At 42.6% G+C, this 25889-nt stretch overlaps 1 protein-coding gene across 7 annotated transcripts; it reads left to right on the forward strand.

Annotated features, from left to right (window-relative positions):
• Window positions 1–33: 33 nt before the first annotated feature.
• On the forward strand, window positions 34–25411 carry DAZAP1 (DAZ associated protein 1). 7 transcript variants are annotated; one of them, XM_062627486.1, is made up of 13 exons: window positions 34–119; window positions 5242–5282; window positions 5715–5881; window positions 6178–6243; window positions 6864–6974; window positions 8830–8878; window positions 13426–13508; window positions 16859–17012; window positions 18509–18538; window positions 18965–19105; window positions 19960–20142; window positions 22057–22145; window positions 24362–24498. In XM_062627486.1, the coding sequence occupies exons 1-12, from the start codon at window positions 49–51 to the stop codon at window positions 22134–22136; spliced, it is 1176 nt and encodes a 391-aa protein (XP_062483470.1). In that variant the 5' UTR covers window positions 34–48; the 3' UTR covers window positions 22137–22145; window positions 24362–24498. The 7 variants fall into 7 exon arrangements, with proteins under 7 accessions (XP_062483470.1, XP_062483468.1, XP_062483469.1 ...); XM_062627484.1 differs by lacking the exon at window positions 22057–22145 and having other exon boundaries at window positions 24362–25411; XM_062627485.1 differs by lacking the exon at window positions 22057–22145 and having other exon boundaries at window positions 6867–6974; window positions 24362–25411.
• The last annotated feature ends 478 nt before the right edge of the window (window positions 25412–25889 follow it).

Here is a 25889-nt window from a genome sequence, read left to right on the forward strand (position 1 = left end):
ACTTCCGCCGCCGGTGCGAGGCGCCCGCCGCTACCGGGCCCGTCCGCCATGCTGGGCCCTGCGGGCGGGAGCGCGCCCCCCCCCCCCGCCCACGTGACCGGCCCGGGCTGCGGCGGCAGGTGCGCGCGGCCCAAGGTCACCGCGGCGCTTCCCGCGCCGGTACCGGGAGCACCGGGGCGGGGGGAACCCGGCGGGGCTGTGCCCGCAGGAGCCGGGCGGGCCTTGGGTCAGGGACCTGGGCTCTGCGCTGCTGGCGGAGGCGGGGGGGGGGAGGCACCCAGAGCAGGACAAAGGCGGCCGCCGGCAGCTCCGTGCTGCAGAGGAGCCCCGGCGCTGCGCGTAGCTGCGCTTCCAAACTTCCCCTCCCCGCTACCTGTCCTGTGCCAGGTTCTGTGGCTTCTGCGGGCCGGTAGCCTGCCGTGCCTGGTTCTTCTGCGGTGTATTTAGCGTTATTCTGCTTCAGTGCGCTGTAGTCTAAAGCCTGGTGACATTCAAGTTACGAGTCTGTAGATTTGGCACGTTAGAACTAAAAACCAGGCAAAATAATCATCAAGGTTGGTTGCTGAGCTTCCACAAGTTTTGGCTCAAAATACGCACTTCTTAACAGGTCACCTTTGAAACTAGAGCGGACACTTCCTGTCCTGTCTTCAGCGCGTAGTGCGCGGCTTCTTTACTTCGCACGTTCTTAACTGGTATAGTTTTAGCTATGCGAGCGGTAGGATAGCTGTATTGAATACAGCACATTGCTGTGAACCACGCATACTGCACAAAGCAGGTTGAGATATGTACGGTTTGCTCTGAAAGCGTTTGGTCCTGGGCCTTAATCTCTGCCTGCTGCGTTATGAGAGACCTGATGAGCCAACTCCTGTGCGCTGCTGCTGTTCTGGACCCGTAGGTGAGCACTGGCTGCACGTTCTCAGTGAAATACTGTCAGTTTTCACCCTGACCAGGCCCCGCTGTTACAGAGCTCATTCCCAGTTGCAGGCTACTTAGATTTTGATCCTTTTGAGTTGTAATGAGATTGGAAAGGATTGGATTTTAATCAGAAAGGATAATTTTGGTTGTTTGGTTTTTTTTTGTTTCCCCCCCGCCCCAACAATGCTCAAATACAAAGGTGAAACCATAGAACAAACTGCAGTTGTAGTCAGCTGCCTGCAGTTGTGGGGAGGAAGTTGCATTTCGAAAAAGCTGTTGTGAGATGCAACTTTTATTAGGAAGTTATGGATTTACCTGCTTTTCTAGATGGAGATTTTAAGAAAAAATACTTAGCAAGGCTGTAGGCCTTGTGTGGGTGTGAGTAGGTTTTTGTGTTTAGTACTTGGAGCCGTTTTGGATGAAAGAAGGCACTGATCTTGAGATTCTTCTGCTCCAGGATGTAGCTGTGATAGATGTTAACTGAACTGCAGGGTTGTTTTACGTAGGCAAAGAGTTTGTGCTTTTGTTGAGTTTTAGGCACTTTTGCAATGCATGCTTTGCATGCTTTCTTACTGATTCTGGGATTGTCTGCTTCAGTGACAGAAAAGAATAAATTAGCAAGTAAAAATCAGTCTGGAAATAATTGAAGCAGAACACGTGAAACTGGGTTAAAACTTCTTGTATGTTCTGTAACTTCTGAAGAGTTTCCAAACTGAGCCCTGTGCAGGATGCTGCTGCTTCAAGCGTGCTGAGTCCATTGGTGTCCTGCTGGTGCACGGTGCACACTGTTGTACGTTCACAGTGGAGAAACAAACCTGCTCCGGGAAGCAGAGAGCGTCTTGGTTTGTCCTCATCAGGCTGGTGCTGCTTTCCATCCCATTGGGAATCCCCTGTAGCATCCTTCTGGCACTACAGTCTGTATTTGAAGGTGATGTAAGTAGGTATGAAGACAGCCATGTCAGCAGCCTCGAACTGGTAACATAATCCTGATAACATAATCCTAATAATTACCAGTCCAGAGACTGTTTGAACAAGAAGTCTTGTAGGAGGCCTGTATCTAAGACCTTAGGAGGAGGCTGAGCTTGGGGAACCTGATGTTACTTCACACAACTGTCCTATATGATACCAGGTCTAGATTTTTGTGTTAGGCAGGGATTAGTTAACTCTTGCATTCGCTCATCATATTCAAAGCAATCCACTGAGGAGCTGAAGAGTGGGTAGTCCTGGCTTTTGGCATTCTATGGGGTGCGTATAAATAGAAGCCCTGTATTTACATACAGCTGCTGTCTTTGACCTTAGGCAACCCAGCTTGTTTTGGTTGTTTAAATGTATGTAGGGTGACTACAAATAATTCATAATGGATTTGGAAGGTTTCAGTGACTGTTAACTGCAGGGAGTCCTCTGTCCCTGAAGACAGCTTGATGCTCTGTCAGAATGCACCTGGTATTTTTCAATTGATTTTCCATAGATTGATCTTACATACCAAACTATCAAATTTAGTTAAAATAAGGGGGAGGGGGACACCGAAAAGCCTAAAAAACAAACCCCAAACCAACAACCAATCCCAAAATGTGGTTGGTTGAGAAAATGTCACATAGTCATGGGCTACATCAAAACTTTACTCTGGTGTAGGATATAGCATTGTAACAGTTATTCTTTTTGTTGCTATTAGGAAGTAAAGTTATTTCCTTATAGAACTTACTCTTCCTGAAAATGACACAGAAAAGAGCCCAGAGGTACATGTTTGTGTCTGGGACGTGGAGAGGAAATGCAGTCAAGAGGCAGTTGTGGAAGGTACCGGGAGGTCTGAGCGTGGTGACCGCTGGTGGGTGAAGTTCAGCTGGGGTGGGACAAGCTCTTTGAACTGGTGCCAAGAGGGAGCATGCTGCCAGTGGAGGGAGGTGGTGGGAGCTTTCCATCCTGGAGGAAAACTTTGGCATCCTGAAACATGCAAGTAGGAGCCAGACAGCTTTCAGGGAGGGTAATGGGTGAAATGTCCTTCTTGTGCCGTTATCAGGTGCATTATAATCTGTCTTTGGCAACACTGTGAAGACTCTGCTTTCTTTGCCTATTAGCTGTTCAGTTATTTTCTGGCCTGCTTAAGAAGACGCTTTGATCTGTGCCTAGCAGGCCTTTTTTGAAGGACAAGACTCCCATCACCTCTCACGACTTGTAGGTACTGTGTAACTCTGAATGCAGTCACCCCCCTTGGTTTCACATGCACTCTTGAGGCATTGGTTTAGTCACTGTTGGCTGTTGCATAGGGGTCACAAATTGATGCCATATCACAGAGAAATGAATCAAAGCAAAAAGGGACTGCTGTTTGGTCTGCAAGCCACCCTGCTACACAGGACCTTCTAGTTCTGACTTGGGGGTGAATCTTTTCTTACTGCAGTTGGTTGCTCCTGAAGAAAGCAGGTGAGGGGAAGTTTAACGTTTGTTAGGAGAAGTTCAGCTTTCCCCGTGTAAGTGAAGGTGCTCTTGTTCCCCGCCTCGACACAGATACAGCTGGACTTGGATGTATCTGAGGGTGAGTAGCAGATAAAGCCGAATATGGTTCCTCTTTTTGAGGACTCATAAGAGAAATAGAGGGCATCCTTTGAAAAAAAAAACAATTCCCAAACTATCCCAGCACTTGTCTGTGGAGACCCATAAAACTGTTAACAGGAGAGATTCTGAGTTGGTGCCTCTTACTAAAAAGGGCCTTCTTACTGAGTTGCGAGGTGCCTTTGAACTAACCTTTAATTATGGAGTAAATTACTTTGCATGGAAGTTCTGTCACACCCTACAGTTGATAGAGTTGCAAAGCAGGCAGTCTGGCTTCTTGCTGCTCTGCTTGTGCATTCACCCAAGTACTTTGGCGTGCTCTGACATGAAATTGCACAGATTTGGATGCTCTTTTCAGAAGATGAGTAGATTTGGATTGGCCTTAAATTTTCAGCATGGAGCTTATTTTGGGTGTTGGCGATGACTTTCTCATCTATTTGGTGATAATCTCTGAATTGGATTGTAAAATGGTTTCACAACTAATTGCTGAATTAGTGTTACTCTGTTTAGTACTTGCCTCACAAGTTTGCCCTCTGTCTTAGACTTGAACTTGGTAGTTCTACTTTTGCTTTCATTTAACAGGAAGATAATGGTAGGCAGAAGTGATTTTGACTGGTCTTTCAGGGTGAGCAGGGAGGAGGACATAAAAGGGAGGGATGAAAGCCTTTTGTTTGTTTTAATAGGCAGTTTCAGGACTTTTCTCTGCCAAGACAGTAGTACCTGGAGAACACAGGGGCAGGAACCCTCGGGGCTGACTTAAGCTTTTTCTGATCCAATGGTGAAAAACACTCATATGCTTTCTGGTTTACCCAATTACACAGCCAGAGAACAAGTTTAGGAGAGGATAACATGAAGTGTGTAAACTTCAGAGCCTGATGTTATTTTTGCTACAGTCCTCATTACTAGTGAGTTTTTGTAGAATCTTTTTGGTTTACCCTATTCTGGTAGTCACTTATCTTTCTGGTAATATTCTGTGTCAGGCAGCAAATGGATGTGGAGAGCCCATTCTTCACACAGTTGGAGGCCTAATGTAAGACTCCACACACCTCTTGATCCTCAAACTGGGACTAAAGCTGTTAATGGAATGGACTTGGGTATTTAAAGTAGGATGCCTGGGTTTTGGTCAGTTTGCTTTAGCTCAGAAGTTCTGGATTTTGTTTTCATCCTTAAATTTGAACTGCATAGACCCTTAGCTGTGCTAAGAGAAGTTCTGTAAGTAGCTCAGAGGCTATGATCCAGGAATCCAAACATCCCATTTGAATTAGGGGGTGAGGGTTAACCAGGTTTTATAACTGTTCTTGGACCACTTCCCAAGTTTCAGTGAAGCTTTATATGAAGTGTTCCATGCTGGAACTCGTTTCTGCCCTAAAAGAGCAGGTAAATGTACTTTGTGTGATGTTATATGTGTGTTTTCCTTCTGGGTAATGATTTCTCAAAGTACCGCTGCCTTCTCCAGCACCTGCAAATAAGAAGTTTGGAGGAACTGATACTTGTTGTATTCTCTTTGTGTAAAAGAATAAAATATATTCCTGTAACAAGCTTACAATCTCTGTTCATGTTTGTGGCACACAAACCAGATGCTTTGATTTTATGTGGGTCTTCATGAAACACAAGGTAGTTGTCCCAAAGAACAGTGAATTTTAGTGAGGAACAAGATTTGTAGTGTGTTTTGGAGGCCTCGGTACCACCAGACCTCATCAGAATAGCTGACTTCTGCATTGAATAATGTGAAGCATTTGTCATGTTGCACCCTAAAACTGCTCTGTGCTTCATTTGCAGAAAACTGTTTGTGGGTGGCTTGGACTGGAGTACAACACAAGGTAAGTGGTGGATATTCTACACTGGTTGAGCAAGGAAAACAATGTACAGAGATGTAGCTTTTTAAAGACATGACTGTGGTAGGAAGATTTTGATGAGATTCTACCACTCTCTTCTGTTAATACAGTTTTCTGCAGAGAGTTCAGATGGGTGTTAGTCACTTTGGAGTTTCTGTTTTCTGTCAGTGTTTGGAACTGACGTTTTTGTTAGCTCAGATGATGACAATTTTTTAACATTGCTTTACAACGACACTCCTTTCATATAAGTGGAAATCATTACGTACCATTTGCTTAGAGGAAGTAAAATCTAATCCTTCTCAGAAGACGAGTTTGAATTTGTTTAGACATTTGTTTATCTCTTGTCTCATAACTGCAAACACAGCCTGGTTAAAGTTAATCTCTGGTTCTGTTTAATATGTGCTTTTGTTTTAACAGAAACCCTTCGTAGCTACTTCTCCCAGTATGGAGAAGTTGTAGACTGTGTCATAATGAAAGACAAAACAACAAACCAGTCTAGAGGATTTGGATTTGTCAAATTCAAAGATCCCAACTGTGTGGGAACAGTACTGGCCAGTAGACCTCACACGTTAGATGGCCGAAATGTAAGTTGCTTCTGTGTTCTGGGTTTGTTTCTGCTCCACACTGCTTCAAAGATCTGGTTTAAGTTCTGGTGGCTTGTTTGCAGATAGTGTAAAAGTTACCTGATTGCTGGGTTTAATTATTTATTGTAAGACAGCTTTAACCCGATGATTTGTGTCACATTGTAGAAGCGATGTATTGATGAGAGCTGTGATCTGAGGAGCTGGATTTCAGCAGTGCTGTGTTCAGCTGCCCTAAATGTAACTTTTAGAACAGTATTCTGCACGCTGAGATCTGACCAAACTGGAACTTCTTCCAGATTGATCCAAAGCCATGTACACCTAGGGGGATGCAACCAGAAAGGACACGACCGAAGGAAGGATGGGTAAGGAAAGATACTTGGTGTATCCTGCCTCTTTTCCAAACTTTGGCTTACCTTCTAGCAGTTAAATTGAGTTCACTTGGATTACATCCATGTTTTAAAATCAGGAGTCAGTATGCAGGCCTCGAGTATAAATTTGATTGCTGAAAAATGTCTCTTAGGTTTCCTTGGTAGGGCTCCAAGTACAGCAAAGTGTTAATGAACATCGTGTGTTTGCGTCAGACTCCGTTTGGGTGTGGTATTTTCTTAAGCTCTTAGCAGTGTTTTTAGATGAGTTCTTCAGATCTTGAGACAAGTGTCTGGAAGTGCAGTCGCAGGACTGATGCTCTTTTTCCAGCCTACTTCACACCCTGCAGGTTTATATGATTCATTAGAAAATGAGTGAATGGCCTCAGAACACAGTCCCTGGTTTTCTGATCTTCTGAAGAGCAGAGACTGGGTTATAGCTGCAAACGCTAAACGGCTTGAGCTCTGAACATGCAGTTGCTTCACTTTAGTGACTGGGAGACTTCAAGCCTGGAGATGGCTTCCCGTCAACCTGCAAGTTAATGTTTCAGTATAAAATGCTAGAAGCAGCCAACTTTATTGTCCTTCTGACTGATTTCTTTTCCTCCTTGATTTAGCAGAAAGGATCCAGGAGCGATAACAATAAATCAAATAAAATTTTTGTTGGTGGGATTCCTCATAACTGTGGCGAGACAGAGCTCAGGGAATACTTCAAGAAATTCGGAGTGGTGAGTCATTCAGCATGATGGTGGTTCGCAGTCGGTCGCAAGATCCTTTCCCTCCCCACTGCTTTTTCTCAGTTTTCATCAAGCTGTCGAATTTTGGGTTAATTTAGACAAACTGCTGTAGGGACATACTGAACCATTCGTAATGTTCATCATCTTGAAATGTATCTTGCTGTTTGCCAGAATCTATTGCTCTGACGTGTACTTCCTCTGCTGCTTCTGTCTCCTCTTGTTTAAGCCTACCTGATGCTTTATTTCATTCCCTTGCAAAAACTGAGTTGAGTTGGTTGAAGTTTATTTTTTCTCTTTTCAATTGATAACTTGAGGCCTGATGATTAAACTGGGGTCGGGGAGGGAGGGAAGGGGCACAGCAAGTACTTCATTGAGTTTGTCTAAGATCCTTCTCTGACTACGTGTACGGGTAGGTTTGCAGCCTCCTGCCAGTGTTTTGGTAACAGCAGTTGCTTTTAAATCATCATCTGGAAACGCCTGAGTTCTGTTGTCCAGAACCTCCATTCTAGAGACAAACTACTGCTCATGTTATGCACTTGGTTTTAATTCAGTTGCTAACCTCAGATTGAAATGATTTATATTCTGATCTTTTTTTTCCTCTTTAATTCACATGTATCCCAACTCTCACTGCCCCTTTAAGATGGTAAACTGTTGAACTAAATTACTAAGTTCTGCTGTAAATAAGTTTTAGAAACATAAAGATTGCCTGTGTTAAATTCAAAACTCTGCTGGTGAACGTGAACTTGCCATTTTCCAGTGGCATTTAATGTGTTCTCTTGATACTTCTTTTTAATCACCTTTCTCCAAGATCTCTTCTTAGTGGCAGCAAAGGATTTATTGGTTCTTTCTCAAGTGGCTCAGTTTATCAACAGTACTGTATTGAAAATTTGATTTAAGATCATTTGAAAAAGAAAAACCCAGGGCAATGGCTAACAACTGTTTCTTTAGTTTGAAAGGCTGCAGTAAACTCAGTAATTCAGAATGGGGGAGCATGCTCCACAGCTGTGGAGTGTAGTTTCTAAAGGCTCTTCCTCACAGACTTTTGGCTTTCCAGTTCTGACCTCTGGATGGCTTGGGAGATACAGGGTTATGTTCCACCAAATGTAGAAGGCAACAGCCATTAAGTGTAAGTGCCTTTGAAAGTAAGTAGTAGAACTTTTAACAGTAGTGTAGAAACTTGAGAGTCTGTGTAGTGTTCTTAAGAGTTATCTTTGGAGAATTAGAGGCTCATACATATTTTGTGGCCACAGAGTTGTTTGGGCTTTTTTCCTAAGTTAAAATCACACTGATACTGATCGTCTGTAATTTGGGGAGGGGTGTGTGTAATGCTGTTTAAAGCATCAGTTTATACTGTTACTCTGTGCCACATTGATGTTCAAGTAAGTAAATCAGAGAAGCTGTGCAGATTCTTAAATGGGTCTGGAGTTAAAGCTGCTTTTCATGGTGAGAGCGAAAATGTTTAAAAATGGACAAAGTAACCTTTTAAAAAGCTACAGTGATAAATAAAACCAGAAACCTGGGGAGGGGGGTGGGTTATAGGCTGTAGTGTGGCTCTAGACAGTGTGAAGACCTTAATGCCAGATTAAAATCTTAAGTGTGATGAGACCATAAAAAGCCACAGTGTACCAGCAGCTTTCTGGAATAGATGAACTCATGCTTTCCTTAAAATCCCATCAAGAGCAGCATTCCCCGTTTGTCTGCACTGTGCTGGGACAGCCTGGTATGGATGGCTACATCGAGCATTTAATTGTGCTTTGTGGGTAGAGGGTGGGAAAGAAGCCTGTGGTAACTGTTTATAACACTCCCCTGGTAGCACAGTTAGTAGAATTTCCCTTCTCTCTTCCAGGTCACTGAAGTTGTAATGATCTATGACGCAGAGAAACAGAGGCCCCGAGGTAAAGGCTGATCTAGTTTGTCCTTGAAATTTCTTCATGCTCTCCTATAGTCAGATGGCAAACTATTTCACACCATCAGAAAAGGTAGCCTTTTTTTTTTTTTTCCTATGTTGCCTCAGGAAAAAGAATAATTCACTGGGCAAATATCACTTCAAGTCTAAACTCTTCATCTACAGCTTAGTTGGTATCTGTGCATTTGAAGTCAGATGTTTCATGTTCATTTCTGAGGTTTGGGGTAGTTCTTTATAATTGAATGAAATTTGGTTTCTTGAGCCTCTCCTGTGGCTTAAGGTACTATGGGGGGTGGGATGAGGGGAAGTGCAGGTTTTCCTCCTTTTCCACATGAAAGGTATGTTGATGTCTGTAATTGCATGGGGGGGATACTCCAGTTCAGAGTATTTCTGAACACGAGATTAGAACAGAATGCATCCATTATATGCTTTTTGTTTTGGTTAAATGGCTTCACTTCAAACTAAAGAAAACCACTCCCTAAACTACACCAAATAATTCTGAAATCTGTGTCAATATTTTGATTGGGGTGTATAATCCCTGTATTCTAGACTGCTTTTTTAAAGGGGGGGGGGGGGGAAGAGACAAAACCAACACCACAACCAAAAAAAAAACCAAACCTAACAAAACCAACCAAAAAAAAATCAAACCCCCCAAAAACCCCAAGAAAACCTGAGAATTTAATCAACTTGGTAACCTTTGGTCAAAATATGAAGCAAGATTCATATCATTCACCTTCCATTGCATCTGTCATCAGTTGGACAAGAGGCAATATTTTAAATCTGTGAAGCTTAGTTGCACTGACCACCTTGTAGCATGTTCTACATGCTAGAGAATAGTTTGCCATCTGAACTTGCATTTCTCTTCTGACTCATTATTAAGAAATATATTCTTCACTTCATGTTTATTAAGCTGTTAAGTCTTAGTTTTATTTTTAATTTAGACATCCTTAGTGACATATTTAAGTGTTTCATAGTAAAGTATGGTAATGTTAAGTAAGTTATTTTGTTTTCTTTTCTCTCTGTGAATTGTTTGACTGTGATTAACGATATCTCTTTAGATTTCCTCTCTCTAGGTGATAATTTATCACAGAGGTACAGGCCAGTTCCACAGTCAGAGGAGGGACGGGCTTTGTCTTTTATTGGAGTGTAAACGAAGTTTCAATATATTTGTTTTTTTGTTTTCTTGCTTTAGCTATCCTAATCTTCTTTGAACAGATACCTTTCATTTACACAGAACATACATTCATCTATTCAAGTGCTCTAGAACATCTGGTTTTAGAGGAGGCAGTGGAGACAAAGATGCAGGCATCTGAATATAAGTTGTGGCTGCAGTTCTGCAATATTTATTGTATCATCTCAATCTTTGTCATATTTAATCCCAGCTTTGCAGCCTCTGTGCAAAAGGTACTAAAACATCACACCTCATCTGGATTAATCCTCATCTGAACGGCTTTTCTGCTTAAAGCTATATTAAACAAACCAAAAGGTGGTTTTGGGTCCAGTTAGTAGGTGGTAGCTTAAAGCAGAAGCGACAGATGAGTACAGGTTTGGAAGCCTGTCTGTCTCCATCCTGGGTGCAGCCATACTGCCGGGTACATTCTTCCTTAATTCAGCTGATTTCTGAAACACTGTTCTTGAATCCTGTTGCTCTGGCTTTCATTTTTCTGCTTTTACATTCTTTTATGTAGTGTGGCAACTAACTGTCATCTCCACAAATGGCCTTGTTAGTCCTTGGGGGTGTGCTGGGAACACCTGGTTGTTTGTATTCGGTACTCCTGGTCATGCATCCCAGAACACATTTTCTCTTGCCTGCTCTTTCTGATCTGTGTTCTGTTGCAGGAAGTGCTGCTCAGTCTATACACTTTTCCTTTTAACATGATACCTGAGTAAGTATATATTTATAAAATGTAAAAGGCTGATTCACTGCCATCTTATACTTGCACCACTCTGCACTTTGCCTTCTTCCATTACCTGTCCTTGCACTTTGAACTGCTTTTGGTGGTAGGAAGAGGGGAAAATCATCCGTGTTACTAATCCCTGTAGCATTCATCTACCTTCAGCTTCTTACAAGAGTACTGGGAACCAGATTCTTGATTAGTGTCAGAGCTGTGGCTTTGCCCTTGAGGAGCCAGGTTTGTCTCAAGTCTGCTTACTCACTACTTCCGTTAGCTCTCCTGCAAGCAGTGCTTTCATGAGAACTCTCAGTCCCAAGTAGAAGCACAAGCAGCCTCATTGCATCTTAAAAGAAACTGTGGCTTTGTTGCAGTCTCTACTCCTCAAGCTTTCGATTCTTGGCTAAACCAGCAGCTGTGAAGTAAGTTACAGGTTCTTGCTGTGTTTGTTCTCTTCTTCCCCTTGGCTGCAAACCAGTGGCGTTGCTCTGGTCTATAGTCCACTCAGATTCCTGCTATTAGTTTCTCTAGTCTTCAGTCAAGTCCTGTCCTTCCAAAAATAAAGCTACTGGATGTTAGACTTCCTCACTTTGGTAGTATTTAAAATTGCATTATTGGAATTTTGCTGTGTATTGTACTGATTTCTTCACTGTTCCTTATCTTGTGGGGTTTGATCCTTTTAAATCTTTTGTTTTTCTTTACTGACTTCCTCAATGACCCCTTATTCTCTTTTATTCTTTTTCCCTTCCTTCTCTCCCTTCATGCCCTGTCTCCATCCCACAATCGATTCCCCTCCTTCAGTCTTATTGGAATCAAGTTCAATGAGCAAACTTCCTAAGTAGATGCTATCCATCATTTTCCTTTCCATGTCTTTTGAGATAAAGGCTGTAATATTAAACATATGATTTGAATACAGACACTTTTCTTTTGGCTCTAAAACTTTAGATTTCTAGTTAACCTCAGACAAATATATTGTGATGAAATGCTGCTCTCAATTTTGAGGCTGCTTTCATCACAGGTCAACAAAACTTCGTTTATACTGCCAGTCTCTTGTGTGTGGGAAATGCTAAGTTTTTTCCTTTTTATTTTATTTTAGTGATGTCTTTTGCTCTTGTTGCTGACAGCAGAATTTGACCTGCTGGAATCTATTTTGGCCTGTATCTTTGTGTATTTTTTTATATATATATATATATAAACTTTCTTACAATAGGCCTCTTTGGGCTTACCCAACCCAGTTGGATAAGCTCAGAGAGACACTAACTGTTATAGATACTGTATTTCTGTTTAACGCTTTAGAGCAATATATGGCTGCTGTCAGCACTAGCTGCAAAGCAAAATGCAAACCAAGGGGGAAATCTTGGGTTTCAGAAAAGCAGAAATGCATCCATGTTCCATATGCTTTTGATGCTGCACCTCGTTTTTTCTTTCTAATTTTTATTGCTCTACTCTTAGCTAATCTGAAGACTGGCACAATTTATGTACTGCATGTTTCTTCCCTTTCCTGGGGTTGGTTGTTACACCAGCAGCAAGTGGTTGATGGCATGAACCAGCCTCTTGTGTTCTGTGAAATTAACCACTATTTTGCCACTCTCTCGGCACTATCAGCGGCTACAACCTAAGTGCAGTGGTTCTCAAAGTGGGCCTTCAAAAAGAGATTTAGTCCTGGGGCTTTGCCTCTTTCCCAGCATCTTCTGCAGGCAGCAGACATTCCCCTGGGACCTTTTAAAAAGCTGCTGGATTTGGCTGAGCTGCCACCATCAGGGGCTATGGTAAGATGAAAGGATATGAGCCCCCCTTGGGGATCTGGAGCAGTTGGTAGCAATGCTTTGGGCAAAAAGAGGGACTGAAAAGGGTTGCCTTTTTTTATTATTTATTTATTTTTCCAAGAGAAAAGCAGCAGGAAATAGAAGAAATGAAATAGATTGAAGGATGTGATGGCAAGTACTACATTCTTTATAAGCAGCACTTCTTCAGTCGGCAGGGGGGTGTGTTTGGAAGGTGTGATGTCTATTACATGCTTTTTCTAAGGTGCGGAAAACTTGAGAACCCCTGCTCTAGGTTGTTAGTTTCTGAAGCTTCTCATTCATCCATGGAGTGGTAAAATTTTTCATGCTTTAACAGCTACATTTCAAAAACAACTTTATTATTTTTAACAGAAACTATTCCCTAACCAGAAGATGGGATAAGGGATGGGAGGAAGTTGCTTTGCAGCTCTGGAGAACAGGGACAGAATAGGTTTTCCTTGGGAACCTAGCCTGAATCAAAGATAGGAGCAGCGAAGTTGCTTGACTTGAATCTGCTGTCACACAAGTTTGTTTTTAATCATGTGGCACAGTTATATTTGTGGCTATATTCACACTTTTTTCCCCTCCTGGTAGGCGGGCTTAGGAGTAAAATCAAACTCAAAGATAGTGACCAAGCTCAGTTTAAGTTGCATGTGTGAAACCAGGCTGAGGCATTAAAATTTGCCTGATTACAGGAAGTATCCATTGCAATTTTCTCAGATTGACATTTTTGACAATTTAACACCAGTCTGTTATCTGAAACCCCTGCTTGAACCCTTGGTCCGCCCCTAATACTGTTCATCATCCTGTTTTGTGTCACAACACCCTGCTACCTTGATTCACTCTTCGTCGTTGGCTAGGTTTTGGATTTATTACTTTCGAGGACGAACAATCAGTGGACCAGGCTGTCAACATGCATTTTCACGACATCATGGGCAAAAAAGTGTGTAGTTGTAGTTTTATTTTACCTTAAGAAAGAACCAAGTCTTGGGCAACTAGCAATTTCACTGGTGAATAAAACCTAGTCACTGATTCAGTTGGGAGGGAGAGCACCTAAGTCCAAATTCTAGGCTTTGCCCACGGAGGTGGGGGAAGTTCATCCCCTAGAAGAGACAGATCTTGAGAGCCAAAGAACTTAGGTTGTGGGTTGTTGTGGCTGGGGTAAGGCCTTGTGCTTACAGACCTGGGGGGTTGCTTTGGCGGAGCGTAGCTCACATTGGAATGAGTTGATGGTGACTGCCTCTGGTTTGAGCGCTGCTTAGATGCAAGGAGGGAAGTTAGTTGTTTCCACCTGCTTGAAAATCAGAATCCCAATGAAATCTGAGTTGTTCAAGGCTTGGTTTAAGATACCACTCCTTCAGATGTGTATTTGATGCTCAAATTTTGAGGTGGTGTGAGACAATGTACTTTATACAATCTTAAACTTAAAAGAGGAAGAAAAACATCATGAAGGATTGGTTTTTTACAAAAAAAAATGGGTCACTTACTGTGAAACTTTGATACAAACCCACGTACTCTATGTAGTATTTAACCACAATGCAGTTAAGTGACCTCTGGTTGTTTCATCTTCATACTGTGTTGTCAGGATGTTGGCTAGAGAGGAATTTTTTAGGCTTGCTTTGATGTTACTCAACAAGGAACATGCTTGGACCTGTGGAAAAAAAAAAAAAAAGGAAAAGCAGAGTAAATTGGTGCAGAACACCCAGGTTTTCTAGAGGAAAAAAAATAACTTTTTAACCTAAAAGTAACCACAGGAAATTCTGGTGAACTTAAAAGTCCTTTCCAGCATATCCACAGTTTTTAAAGCCAGTGTTAAAACTGCTGCCTGCAGAGTGAATAGATTTCAAGGAGACACATGAACACTGTTGCTTTCCTTAAATTATTGCACTGTGTAATTTTGCGTTGTCTTTTAAAGTCTCTCTGTGTGCTGATAGCCCATAAGTACTTATGTAGCCAGCAAGGGGTATATTCTTGCCCATCAGTGAAATTATGGTTCATCAGTAGTTAAATTATGCAGTATATAATGCTTTTTATTCCTATGAACTTGTTTGGGGGTTAAGGGGTGGGCTGATTTCCTAGTAATGGAAGTGAAAAAAATACGCTTGTGTAATTACTGGTGTTTTCCTCTTGTTGAGCACTCCCATTTGTGAGCAGATGCACTGACAGCACTAGAGTAAGAATTACCTGTACCCTTACTTGCACATTGAGATCTTCCCTTGGAATTGCCTTAAATTTACACAAACCAGTTAAATGAGAGATCCTATCACAAAGCTGCATGATGTAGATGTAGAGAGGAACAAAGGAGAGTGCCTCTGCTGGAATGGTTCTGGGAATGCATGGAGAACCCTGTGTGAGCCTTCGGAGTGTCACCTTTTACGCTGTGGCTTTCAGCATCTGTCAGTGCTAATTCAGAGTTCCCCATTGTTTCCCAGTCTCAGAACCTAAAGGAAAGGATCTCTTTCCTGTCCTCTTTTTTTTTCCTTTCAATGAGATAAAGAGCAGAGCCCTGCCATGTTACACAGTGGTTTCTCAGCCAGGAGCAATGGAGATGCCTCCTTTGTGGGTGCAAACTGGACTTTAGGTAGAATTTTAACCTCGCTTCGAAGAATATTGCGCAGGGATTTTTTCAGTCCTCAGTTTGGCAGTTCACCACTTCCAAATGTGCACTGAAAAATGAATGGGCTGCTCCTACATAGATTAATGAACTCCAGATATTCCTCTCTCCTTCGTTGGTGAATAATGCCTGCTTTAAAAATGGTATCTTTTTGGTAATTACGAAGGTATTGTTGAAATGAATCCATATGTTGTTGAAAGGAAAAAAAAAAGAAATTAAAATTGCAAGAAGAACTTGCTTTTGTAAGCAATAACTGAACTCCCTGGAGGCAAATGTGTTAAGACTCATTAATTTGAGTCCTTTGAAAAATTCCCTTGGATCCTCTCTGGAAGGGCCTTCAGCTGACTGAGATTTGGTTAATGTCATGTCTGATGTCCTTGGGGCATCTGCAGTGGGGTGGGGGCAGGGGGGGCTTTGTCCTTGCCTTGTGCCTGTTTCCTGTTTGTTCTCTGACATGAATGGGGTTTAAGACATGGCAGGAAGAATTCTGAATACTTTTCTTTTCCATACGACTCAGGCCCATTGATGATTGAGATTTATTTTCTTTGTACTCTGGCACCCGTTAAAATTAATCATAAAATAAAGCCTTGAATTCAGCATGCAGGAATGCTGAGAGTGTTTCATTAAATCAGAAACTGGGATTTTTTGAGAGAGAGAGAGGTTTATATTGAGTATGCAGCTTATTTTAAGTAGGTCAAATGCACTTATTCCATGGCTTGGAACACTAGGACATTTTATCTTTGACTAAAATAAGTTGAGCATTGTGGCTTACTCATTTGCAAAACAGGAGGGCTTTTGTCACTGACTTAACACAGTATGAAGATTTGCTTCTTATTGACTCAACTGTCCATTTTTATTACTTGCATGTTTGTTTACTTTTTTGTTAGATGTAATGTAAGATTCTCTTATCACATCCATTCCCTCTGACATTGTTTGAGTTAATTGAGATTCTTTAAGCGTTAGCCTGGGGAAGGTAAGTCTTTATCTTCCATTAGACATTTAAATAAAATCTTTTTAAGTTTTTAAAACAAAACCACAACAAAAAAAAAAAAAAAAAAGAAAAAAAAAAGAGAAAACCACCAAAAAACAACAAAACCGAACCCAAACCAACCAATCAAATGTGTGTTTCTCAGGTATGAGCAGAGCTGAAATTGTAGTTAGGTGGGGTGGGTTTAAACTGTAACTTCCAAATGAACCCCAAACATGTTGGAATGGTTAAAGCATTAGTACCCTTTTTCAGAGCGTCCTCTTTACTCGAAAGTTGGTTTGTTGTTTTTTTGGCTGAAAATGTCACCTTTGTAACTCCTGCCTCAAGTGCTAAATTCGTCCATAAATAATGTAAAAGATCATGCTTTTTTTAAGTGAAGAGCCGTTGTAAGAGGGTACTGCTGTTTTAAGAGTAAAGCAAATGAATACTGTACTATGATGAAACAGAAGTGATTTGTAGGATGTGTTTTTCTCAAGACCTCAGTAGTAGAACTTGTAATGTCTTACCATCATATATATTGTACCTGAGAAACATTTTAAATTACTGGCCTTAAGTTTAATAATTAAGTATTTAGACATAAGTCATAAGATGCTAAGTGTAGTCTTAAGTGTAACTAAGGGTGTGTGTGAAGGGAAGGGGGGTATACATTAACCTGTGCCATCTCTCCTAAGTGGTGACTCTGTTTGTTTAGGTGGAGGTGAAACGTGCAGAACCTCGTGATAGCAAAAGCCAAACTCCAGGTCCCCCCGGCACCAGTCAGTGGGGAAGCAGGATCATGCCAAGTGCTGCCAATGGCTGGGCAGGGCAGCCTCCTCCAACCTGGCAACAGGGTTATGGCCCTCAAGGTACTGCTTTACTCATCTCGGCATCACTGTTGCAAGAGGCTTTCCTTTACAGCTTACTGACAGTTTGGGTTTCTGGCAAATGATGGTGTTCCCAGGCTTATCAATGTGATGGCTCTGCTGGGTTCCTGTCAGCACAACTAAAATTCCACACGTCAGTCTTTCCCAAGTCTGCTGAGATTGTTCCTTTGCTCCTTTTCCCCAAAACACTTGGTTTTGTAGGGCAGAAGCCAGTGGGTAGTGCCATGCCTGGCATGTGTCTTAGGCAGTGCTTCACCTCTGCTGTTTGGTTCTGCTTCTCCGCAGGTGGAATGGGCATGGCTTTGGGTAATGTGGAGAGAAGGTATTGAGAAAGCTCAGCAGCTCACCTTGTGACTCCAGCTCGGGGCCTGCCTCAGACCCCTGCAAAAAATCCTGTTGAAAATCCAGGTTTTCAAGGTTAAGGCAGTTTCAAAGGAAGTGATAAGTAAAATTTGAAAGGGAAAAGAGGAAAAACAGATGGTCTTGTCTTTTGGATTTTACTGCTTAATGTATCTTGGAACAATAACAAGCAGCCATGGGGCTGGCAGTGGTGCAGGGGAGCACTTACTGCCTAGAATCTTCGTGATTTAGCTTGAACCCTTCGGGGCTAAAAGGAGCAGCCATGTGGTTTGGGCTTGATGGCTTTAACCCCCCCCCAAGATTTTGAAGACAGGATAAATACACTGAGTTCATGCAAAGACAGTTTTGATAACTTGCAGAGAATTCCAGTGGTATAATTGAGTTGCATTTGACAGAACAGAATTTGCTTGCTCTGATATATGAGCACCTGGGGGGCTAAAGGGAGTGTCACTGCTTCATCTATTGCTAGAATAGAGGGTACCTCAGTGGAGGGATTGCTTGTTTCCCCATGGTGCTTATTAACTTGAAAGCTGCAGCTGAGGCTTTGACATTCACATAGATGTGCTAATCTGCAACTGTGCAAATTGAGAAACTAGATTATTTTCAATGCAGTTATTGTAGAGAAGATGATACCTGATCTACTGGAAAGATTACTGTGAAACAAATGCTTTATCTTTCAGTCTTGGTGGAGGGACAAATGCAGAAGGTGATGTTTTTATGGCTCAAAACCTTCAGAAATAATTAGAATAAACCTGGGAGTGTACTAAAACCACTCGGATGCGTAGTCTGCTGTGATCCTCAGTGGTATTGTTCTTTATACTAGTACAGGTACTTGCATTTGGTGTGCTTGCAGCTCTTGAATGCTTCATCTGATTGGAGTTTGGGGATTCCTGTCTCCTCTGTGCTTTATCTGCTGAATGATTCACAGTCTTCAGAATTGCATATGCAGAAATAGTCCTGGACTATTTCTCGGACCATAAAAATAGAACTGTAAGGGACTCTCAAGGATCCCCCCCAGTCTGTTCCAGGGCCCTGAGCAAGATCAGCTTTCTTTTAAATCATTCATTTCTCTTTCATAGTACACAGCTTCAGTGCACACTGTTTTTGTTCTGTTTTAGGGATGTGGGTGCCAGCTGGACAGGCAATTGGTAAGTACATTACATGGGAGCGCTGTAAAAAAGAGATTCTACTGAGTGAGGGTGCAGTTTCTTTAAGAATTCACAGTGATTTGTGGATTTCTGTAGTATTTAACTTACATTTAGAAGCTTGATTGAATTTGTCCTGAAAGAACGAAGAAGATAATGTGTTCTTAAAAAATGAGTAATGGGAGCTGACATACATCCTGCTCTTGCCAGCCACACTAATTTGTTATAAAGGAATTACATTCTGAATGGCAAATATTTACAGTAGGGATGCTTGGAGGACAAATATTTCCCAAAATAAGAATTCATAGAAGGGCTGAGACCATGTCTGAAATCTGTCACACAGCTTTACCCCATCTAGAGAATGCTGACTTAAGCAGCAGCTCTGCATTATTAAGCTGCTTTAGTTCTCGGTTTCTCTTAATTTTCTAGGTGGATATGGACCACCTCCTCCAGGAAGAGGAGCTCCTCCACCACCACCACCATTTACCTCATACATAGTCTCTACACCTCCTGGAGGATTTCCACCTCCACAAGGATTTCCACAGGGCTATGGCACCCCTCCACCGTTTAGTAAGTAACCTACAGGAGTTGCTCATCTTTCTCTGGACTTGGATTTTTCACCCTACATTTTATTATTCCTCACATATTTTGCCTACATTGTGTATTTCTGAGCTATAATTAAATACTGAATATCCTTGTCAGTGAGTTGGGTTACTTTTTTACATGGATGCAGTGATCACCTATGTTCTCAAGCTTAAAACTGTGTTGCTAAATGAATTTAGATTGATTCTGTCCTCCTGTTACAACATCCAAGAGAGAAGTCAGACATTACTGCATGGTGACCTGGGATAGACACAGGCTGGATGTTTTGGAGGAGCTTAGGGAATTAAGGTCACAAGTGGCATTGGAAATACAAATAGGATTTTTGCACCTACCCCTCAGGCCACCTCTTGAAAAAGTGTATTCACAAGCCTGGCTTAAAATAAGGTGGTGGAAAATAGCCCCCAGTTACCCAGAGTTACTTGTTCTGCTACAAACCATTTGCTTGGGATAGCTTGGTTTTCCTCCTGTGATCTGGAGTAACATGCTTTCCTCCTCATGTTTCTTATGGGTGTGTGTGAGTGTGCAGACTTTGGGCCCTTGTTCTCCTTGGTCACTTGCTCTTGCTGATTGCTGTTGAGGCCACAGTCTTCCTTTGGGGTGAGGTTTTTCATGTCAGAAGGTGTATCCTTGGGTCTTCTAGCCACAGTGTTTGCCACAGTGTAGGAGTGAATTGCTGCATGGCCCACAGTAGGTGCAGACACATTGGTTTTAAGGCTTGTGTTTTTCAAAAAGAATGTTGCCATACTCTGAAGGCAGCCAAGAAGCCGGGGTGCTGTTCACCTCTGTCTTTTCACGTGCATTGTGCTTTCCTTGCCTTTCAGGTTTTGGTTATGGTGCTCCACCTCCTCCACCTGACCAGTTTGCCCCACCTGGAGTACCCCCTCCACCTGCCACTCCAGGAGCAGCACCACTAGCTTTTCCACCACCACCACCACCATCTCAGGCAACTCAGGACATGAGCAAACCCCCAACTGCTCCACCAGAATTCCCTTATAGTCAGTTTGGTAAGTAACTGCATGTAAAATAAACTCACCTTCATCTTCCTCCCCTTCCTGCTTTTTGGTTTTGTTTTTTTTTACCACTTGTGCAGAAAACCAGTGTTCAGAAACAGTTTGCTACCAGGCACTTCAGGACATGAATGCCAGCCACCAGCTCTCAAGAGATCCTTAAATCATGCAGTATTCTAGCCAGAGGGTATTTTCTTAATCCACTCTAAAACATTGCTTGTGTGCTGTGAAATAGTCTTCAGAGACTAGTGCACTGCTAGGCTAAGTTACTGATTTGCACTCTCCCTGAATCTGTAGTTAAAACTTTTTGTCTCCAAAAGTATCCCAGAGCTTGCAGTCAGTGTTTTCTGTGTTTTAATCAGATTGGAGAATAGTCTTCAAGAGTAAGAACAGCAGCAAGAGGCAGACAGTGCAGGGTATCAGAAGCCAAGCTGCAGGCCTTTTTATTTCTTCCCCCATTCCTTTCCTGTCCAGCTCAAGTTAGTTCCGTCAGAAGTGTGTAAAGCTTCACTGTTCTACGTGGAGAACTGTTTCAGAGAGCCACTGGAAGGCATTGGTGTAACAGTGGTACTACCAAAACCAAACTAAAATTGCTAGACAAATACTTGTGCTCCTGAGTACAATATCTACTCCTCCGCGTGGATGCTGAGAAGGAGTTCTTGCTCTTCCTTCAGTCCTGGTTTTGAGGAGTGCTCTCCAAAGAGCTCTTTGTGCCATACTGCTTTTTAATACTATTTTTTGAAGGGGTTGCAATTGGTCATTTTTTACTTCAGGTGAACTTTTTGCATGCAATAGGCTGTGCATTAAGACTGTTCTCTACTTGAACAAGTTCTCCATGGGTGTTAGTTTGCCTGCTTCCTTTGAAGTGCCTGCAGAAACTGTTAGGAAATGAACACTTCAGAGAGTTATTTAAAAGTATGCTATTCGAAGTTCCAAAAATGTGAAACAGACTGAAGGAACATGAGCCTCTCATGTGTTTGTAAAGCAAGCAGTATGCTCCTGTCCATGAACTTGAAATGGTTTTCAATTTGTTTGTTACGCACATGGTTGCTTTCATAGATAGCTTTGCCCTTGTGACTCAAGAGGAAGTTTTTCTTCTCTTGCCAGAACTTGTCTCTTTGCAGACTCTTTTTTGAAGGGGGGTGGGCCCTCCTAAATAAAGTGTAAATCCATGCACAGAATTGGGAGTGGGGAGCCAATATTTGTGATGTATTAGGAGTTTAGGAAGAATCTGGTTTACAACCTTGTGAAAAACTGGGAGGGGGCATTCTGGTATTTGGTGTATATGGTACGATATGCCTCTTGTGTGTTTTAGGAAGCCTGTTTGCCAGGAAAATACTTCAGGTGTTCTTTAGCCTCCTAAGAGGGCTGGATATGGAGGGAGGAGGGAGGAAGAGGTGTGTAGTACTGCATTCTGAGGAGGAGGGCTGAGAATGTTAGTCGCTTAAACCACAACTGCAGTTGAGTCTTTTTACCTCGAGTGCTTTTCTAGGCTGAAAGCTGTTCTGAGTACAAGGGATAGATGTATTTAATGTGCTGCAGTACCCACAGAGTCATCCACCTGTTCATAAAGCTATGTATAAAACCTGTTGAACTTTTTAAAGAGCTTCAGCACTTCCTGTGATTGCAGATTTGTTAGCAGCGTTGGCAGGGTAGTTGATCTGCATGTATGTACATAAATGCATAGAGCTTACAGGCTTTAAAGGGGCACTGAGCTATCTAATCATTATGGCATTTTAAGTTTTGTCCTGGCTTGACAGCATCTTAAATGCTGCTATGTTTACAGCTAGGATGAATGTAAGCACTAGTACATGAAACACTAACATGGGGGTGTCTCCCTCACCCTGAACAATTATCTCTGTACAGGGCTCTCTTGGGGTTCGTCACCCTGGTCTCCTCATTTCTTACTAGGGCTGGGTACCTATTCTCAAGACCCTTCAGGCTACGGGCCAATACTTTGTTTACACTCTTATGGTCAGGCTGAGCAGTGAGGAGCATAGGTAGGTGGTGCCTATTTACAACCAATGCTCTTGATATATCTGCCTTTGGGAAATTAACTTGTGTTTCTTACAGGGTCTCTTTTAAGGGGGGTGGGGTGGGGTGGGGTGGAACAAAGTGGCTCAAATGTTTAATCTTGGGAGTAAGGGCAATACAGTCCTTGCTGTTCATGAGCTGGCTGAAGTGAAAGCTCCTGACTGAAGCATGACTGAGGCTGCTGTTGGCTCCCCAGGCTGCTGCATTGGAGAAGCTTTATGCTGTGTAATGGAACTGAGCTTGGGTTCTTGAGCAAAACCGTACTGGTGAGCACAGCTTACTTGAAGAGCGGAGGTGCTGCTGCAAGCTGAGATTCCTGGTGCAGCAGGAATGAAGAAAGTAGGGGAAGATGAGATGTACTGAAATGTCTGGCTGTTCAGGTTTATGCTGGAGGTTTTCTTTGTGATAAACAAATTGAGAACTGAGATTTCCAACACTTAATGCTGTAACACTGCAGCGTACAGTGAGAACAACTTGATTTCTTTTTTTTTCCTCTTCCTACCCTGAGCCTCACCCTTTGGCAAACAATTAAACTGTATTTTTGGTTGCCTGCTTATCTCTGTCTGAAAAAAAATGACTGGATTAGCATTTTGAGCTAATAGGGGCTTGTGATAGATGTGTTTTTAATGCTCATTAGTAGCAATAAGTCCTGAGAGACAAGCAGAGCTTGAAATTGAAACAGTGAAGACATGCGAAGAGATTTGATTTGGATTAAGAGAGTTAAACCTGCTTTTAAGCCTGCATAGAGAGAAACAGAACTGCAGAAATGTACTTAGTGATTAGGATTCTTAATGTCATCTTCCGTAGCAGAGGCTTGCACTGATGCCGCTGTTATGATTAAGAGTCATATTTAATTATGGGAACACCTATTAAATTTCTCAGTGTTCTTAATTTACGTCAAGTTGTCTTTCTTGTTGGCAGCAAGAATTGCAGCAAGTCTTTTGTCTTCACCCGTTCTCTCTGTCCCCATATTCTGCTTACTCGAAGCGTGGTTGGAATCAGGTCTTTGCATGGATTATGTTGCAGAGCAGTGGTTGCAGCCTCACTCAGTGGCAGAAGGACAGTGTGGCCTGAGAAGTGTTTAGTTCCTCAGACTGAGGAAGAACAAGATAAATGTTAACTTGTGGCATACATTAACCTAAACTTTAGTTGAGATGCAGTACCTGTTCAGGCTTAAAACTGACTGAACTCGGATGCAGTTGGTGGTGTGGGGGATGTGGGAGAAGGGCTGTGTAGCGGGTTAGTGACTGCTGCTTCTCTTAGCTGGGTTGGGAGTGTTTGCCACCCTCTGCAGTAGCCGTAAGGTGTCAGGTTTTGAAATGGAGCTTTGTTTTTTGAGTGTGCAACACACACCCTCCAGCCCAGCCGTACACTGGGTTTTGAGGGAAGGATCTTAGTTATTCCTGCCGGCAGCTTTTGACCGAGGGCTCCCTTATAAAGTGTATAATGGGGGCAGTAGTCGCAACTTCTGGATTCCACTTTTCCAACCCTGATACCTCACATTTCAATTTACATTTTTTGAATTTAGTATTTCTTGAATGAGAGGGTGGTTAGTGGCTAGTTAATGAAAATAAGTACTCATGCGGCAGGACTCTGTTTTTGAAAGGGACTTTAAGATTGTCTTCAATGTGTCTCTTCAGCTATAAAGCTTATTGCCTGTCCAGGAAAGATGGTGAAGCTGAGTGTACAAAGCCAGAATCTAAGTGAGGTGCTGCAGGTACAAGAGGTTTCAGGAAGAACTTCCTTGCTATACCTTCATCTGTGCTGAACCTGACAGTACTAGTTTTTAGGCAATTAAAAACCCAACCCAAAACAAAATACAAGTATTGAGAATGAGCTGACAGCAAACTTGCAAGCCGCTTCAAGCTTTTGAACAGCCAAAACACGATCCTTGAGCTGCCAGCCTGGACAGGATTACCTCAGAAGTGAAAACGACCATTTCTGCATACCTGTTCAGTTCTGCTTTTTTGCCTGTTTCTTCTGTATAGAAGATAAATGATTGCAAGAACTGAAAGCAGCTGCTTACTGTAATGTTAGAGGCGTGTGAGGCCGTGCGTGGGGATCGGGCGGGATCAGGTCCTGGATTTGCGCCTCTGCTGGTGTGTGTGTGTGTGTGTGTGTGTGTGTGGATGGATGGATGAGGCTGGAAGCTGACTCTGCTGCCTCTTTCCCTTCTCCCCAGGGTATGGACAAGACTTGAGTGGTTTTGGACAAGGCTTCTCTGATCCCAGCCAGCAGCCGCCTCCCTACGGAGGCCCCTCAGTTCAACCATCAAGTGGCCCACCTGCAGGAGGAAGTGGTTTTGGACGAGGACAGAACCATAACGTGCAAGGATTTCACCCCTACAGGCGCTAGCGTGGGCTGGCAATCAGGGAATTCTGTCCGCACTGGGATGTCTGGTACCAGCTGAACCCGGGAATCCCAGGCTTATGAACTTGTGACAATCACATACTTGATGGAAGAAAAACCTAACAACATTTTTTTTTTGGGGGGGTGGGGGAAGGTGGCTTCTGAAGGCAGAGCTGTGGGTGTTTGGACTGCAGTTTTTAAACATTTTCCTTTCTCTAACCCATCAGCACAAATAAAGAAAACGTCACTGGTTCAAACTACAGGGTTTTAAAAATGTCTTCAGCTTTAATTCAAAACTTCAGGTTTCTTTTTGTTTCTTTTTTTTTCTTTTTTATTTCTTTTTTCTTTTTTTTTTTTGAAATTATTTTTCCTGAGCCTTTGTTTTACCGTATATTGTAAACTTTTATGTTTAAGAGAAAAAAAAAATATATGCATTTACAGATTGTGAAATTTTTAAGAGAAATTTTCTACTATGTATGCTGGCTTATTTTTTAATTTAAAACAGGGTTTCCGTTAGCACTGTTGGAAGTGAGGGTAAAAGCTGCAACCCCCTTACTCCTAACATGAGCAGTGGGGCGGATGGTTCCGAAACTCTGGGAGTTAAACGAAATCTACTGAGTGTATTTTGCTGTTGTTACCTGATGGTATAGGGCTGGTAACAAGGCAGGTGCAGACTTGCTTGACGCACAGAGTCACTTAGGAAGCACAGTGTTAGAGCTGTGCTTCAGACGCTTTCCAGTCCTCTGTGGATTTCATTAGGGGTTAACGGAGGCCTTGTTAAGATGTAGATTTCCCTCAGGCAAAAGGTTTAGGTGCATTTTGCACTAACCAGTGATTACCCCTGGTTTGAATAAAGAGAAGTACATTTGGATTAGAAACACAAGCCTGTCTCCATTTTATTTTTTTTTTCCTCCTCTTTTGACAACAAAGTTGCATGTGAATTTTGTGTTTTTGTGAGGAAATCAGTTGGCAGCCTTGAAAAATCATGTCCTTAACAGCAGCACGAATGCTTAAGCTGTGTCTCAGTGGACTCTCAACTGCTGGCGGTGGAGCTCAGGCAGCAGTTCTCCTCCTGCCCTTGTCAAGAAAGCCCCCACTGGATTTGCTTCTAGAGGCTGAAGCTGCTGCTGGCTCTGACCTGGAGTGGACCTGAGGTGCTGAAGGGCTCCTGCACCGCATCTCGGCCAGTCACCGTGCTTGTCCCTGCTGTGTGCTGCTCTTCCTCTGACCTTGACTCTTCAAGGCACTGCGGGTAAAACGTGGGTTTGTGTTTTCTGTCTTCTAGAATACTGCTCCAGTGCTTGTCTTGTGTAAACGCAGGGTCAAGCCCAGGGGACACAAACTGTCCCAGTGTGATAAAG

The sequence above is a fragment of the Pezoporus occidentalis genome, unplaced genomic scaffold (assembly GCF_034315485.1).
Source record: "Pezoporus occidentalis ecotype Australia unplaced genomic scaffold, CSIRO_AGI_Poc_V1 ctg301, whole genome shotgun sequence".
NCBI lineage: Eukaryota > Metazoa > Chordata > Aves > Psittaciformes > Psittacidae > Pezoporus > Pezoporus occidentalis.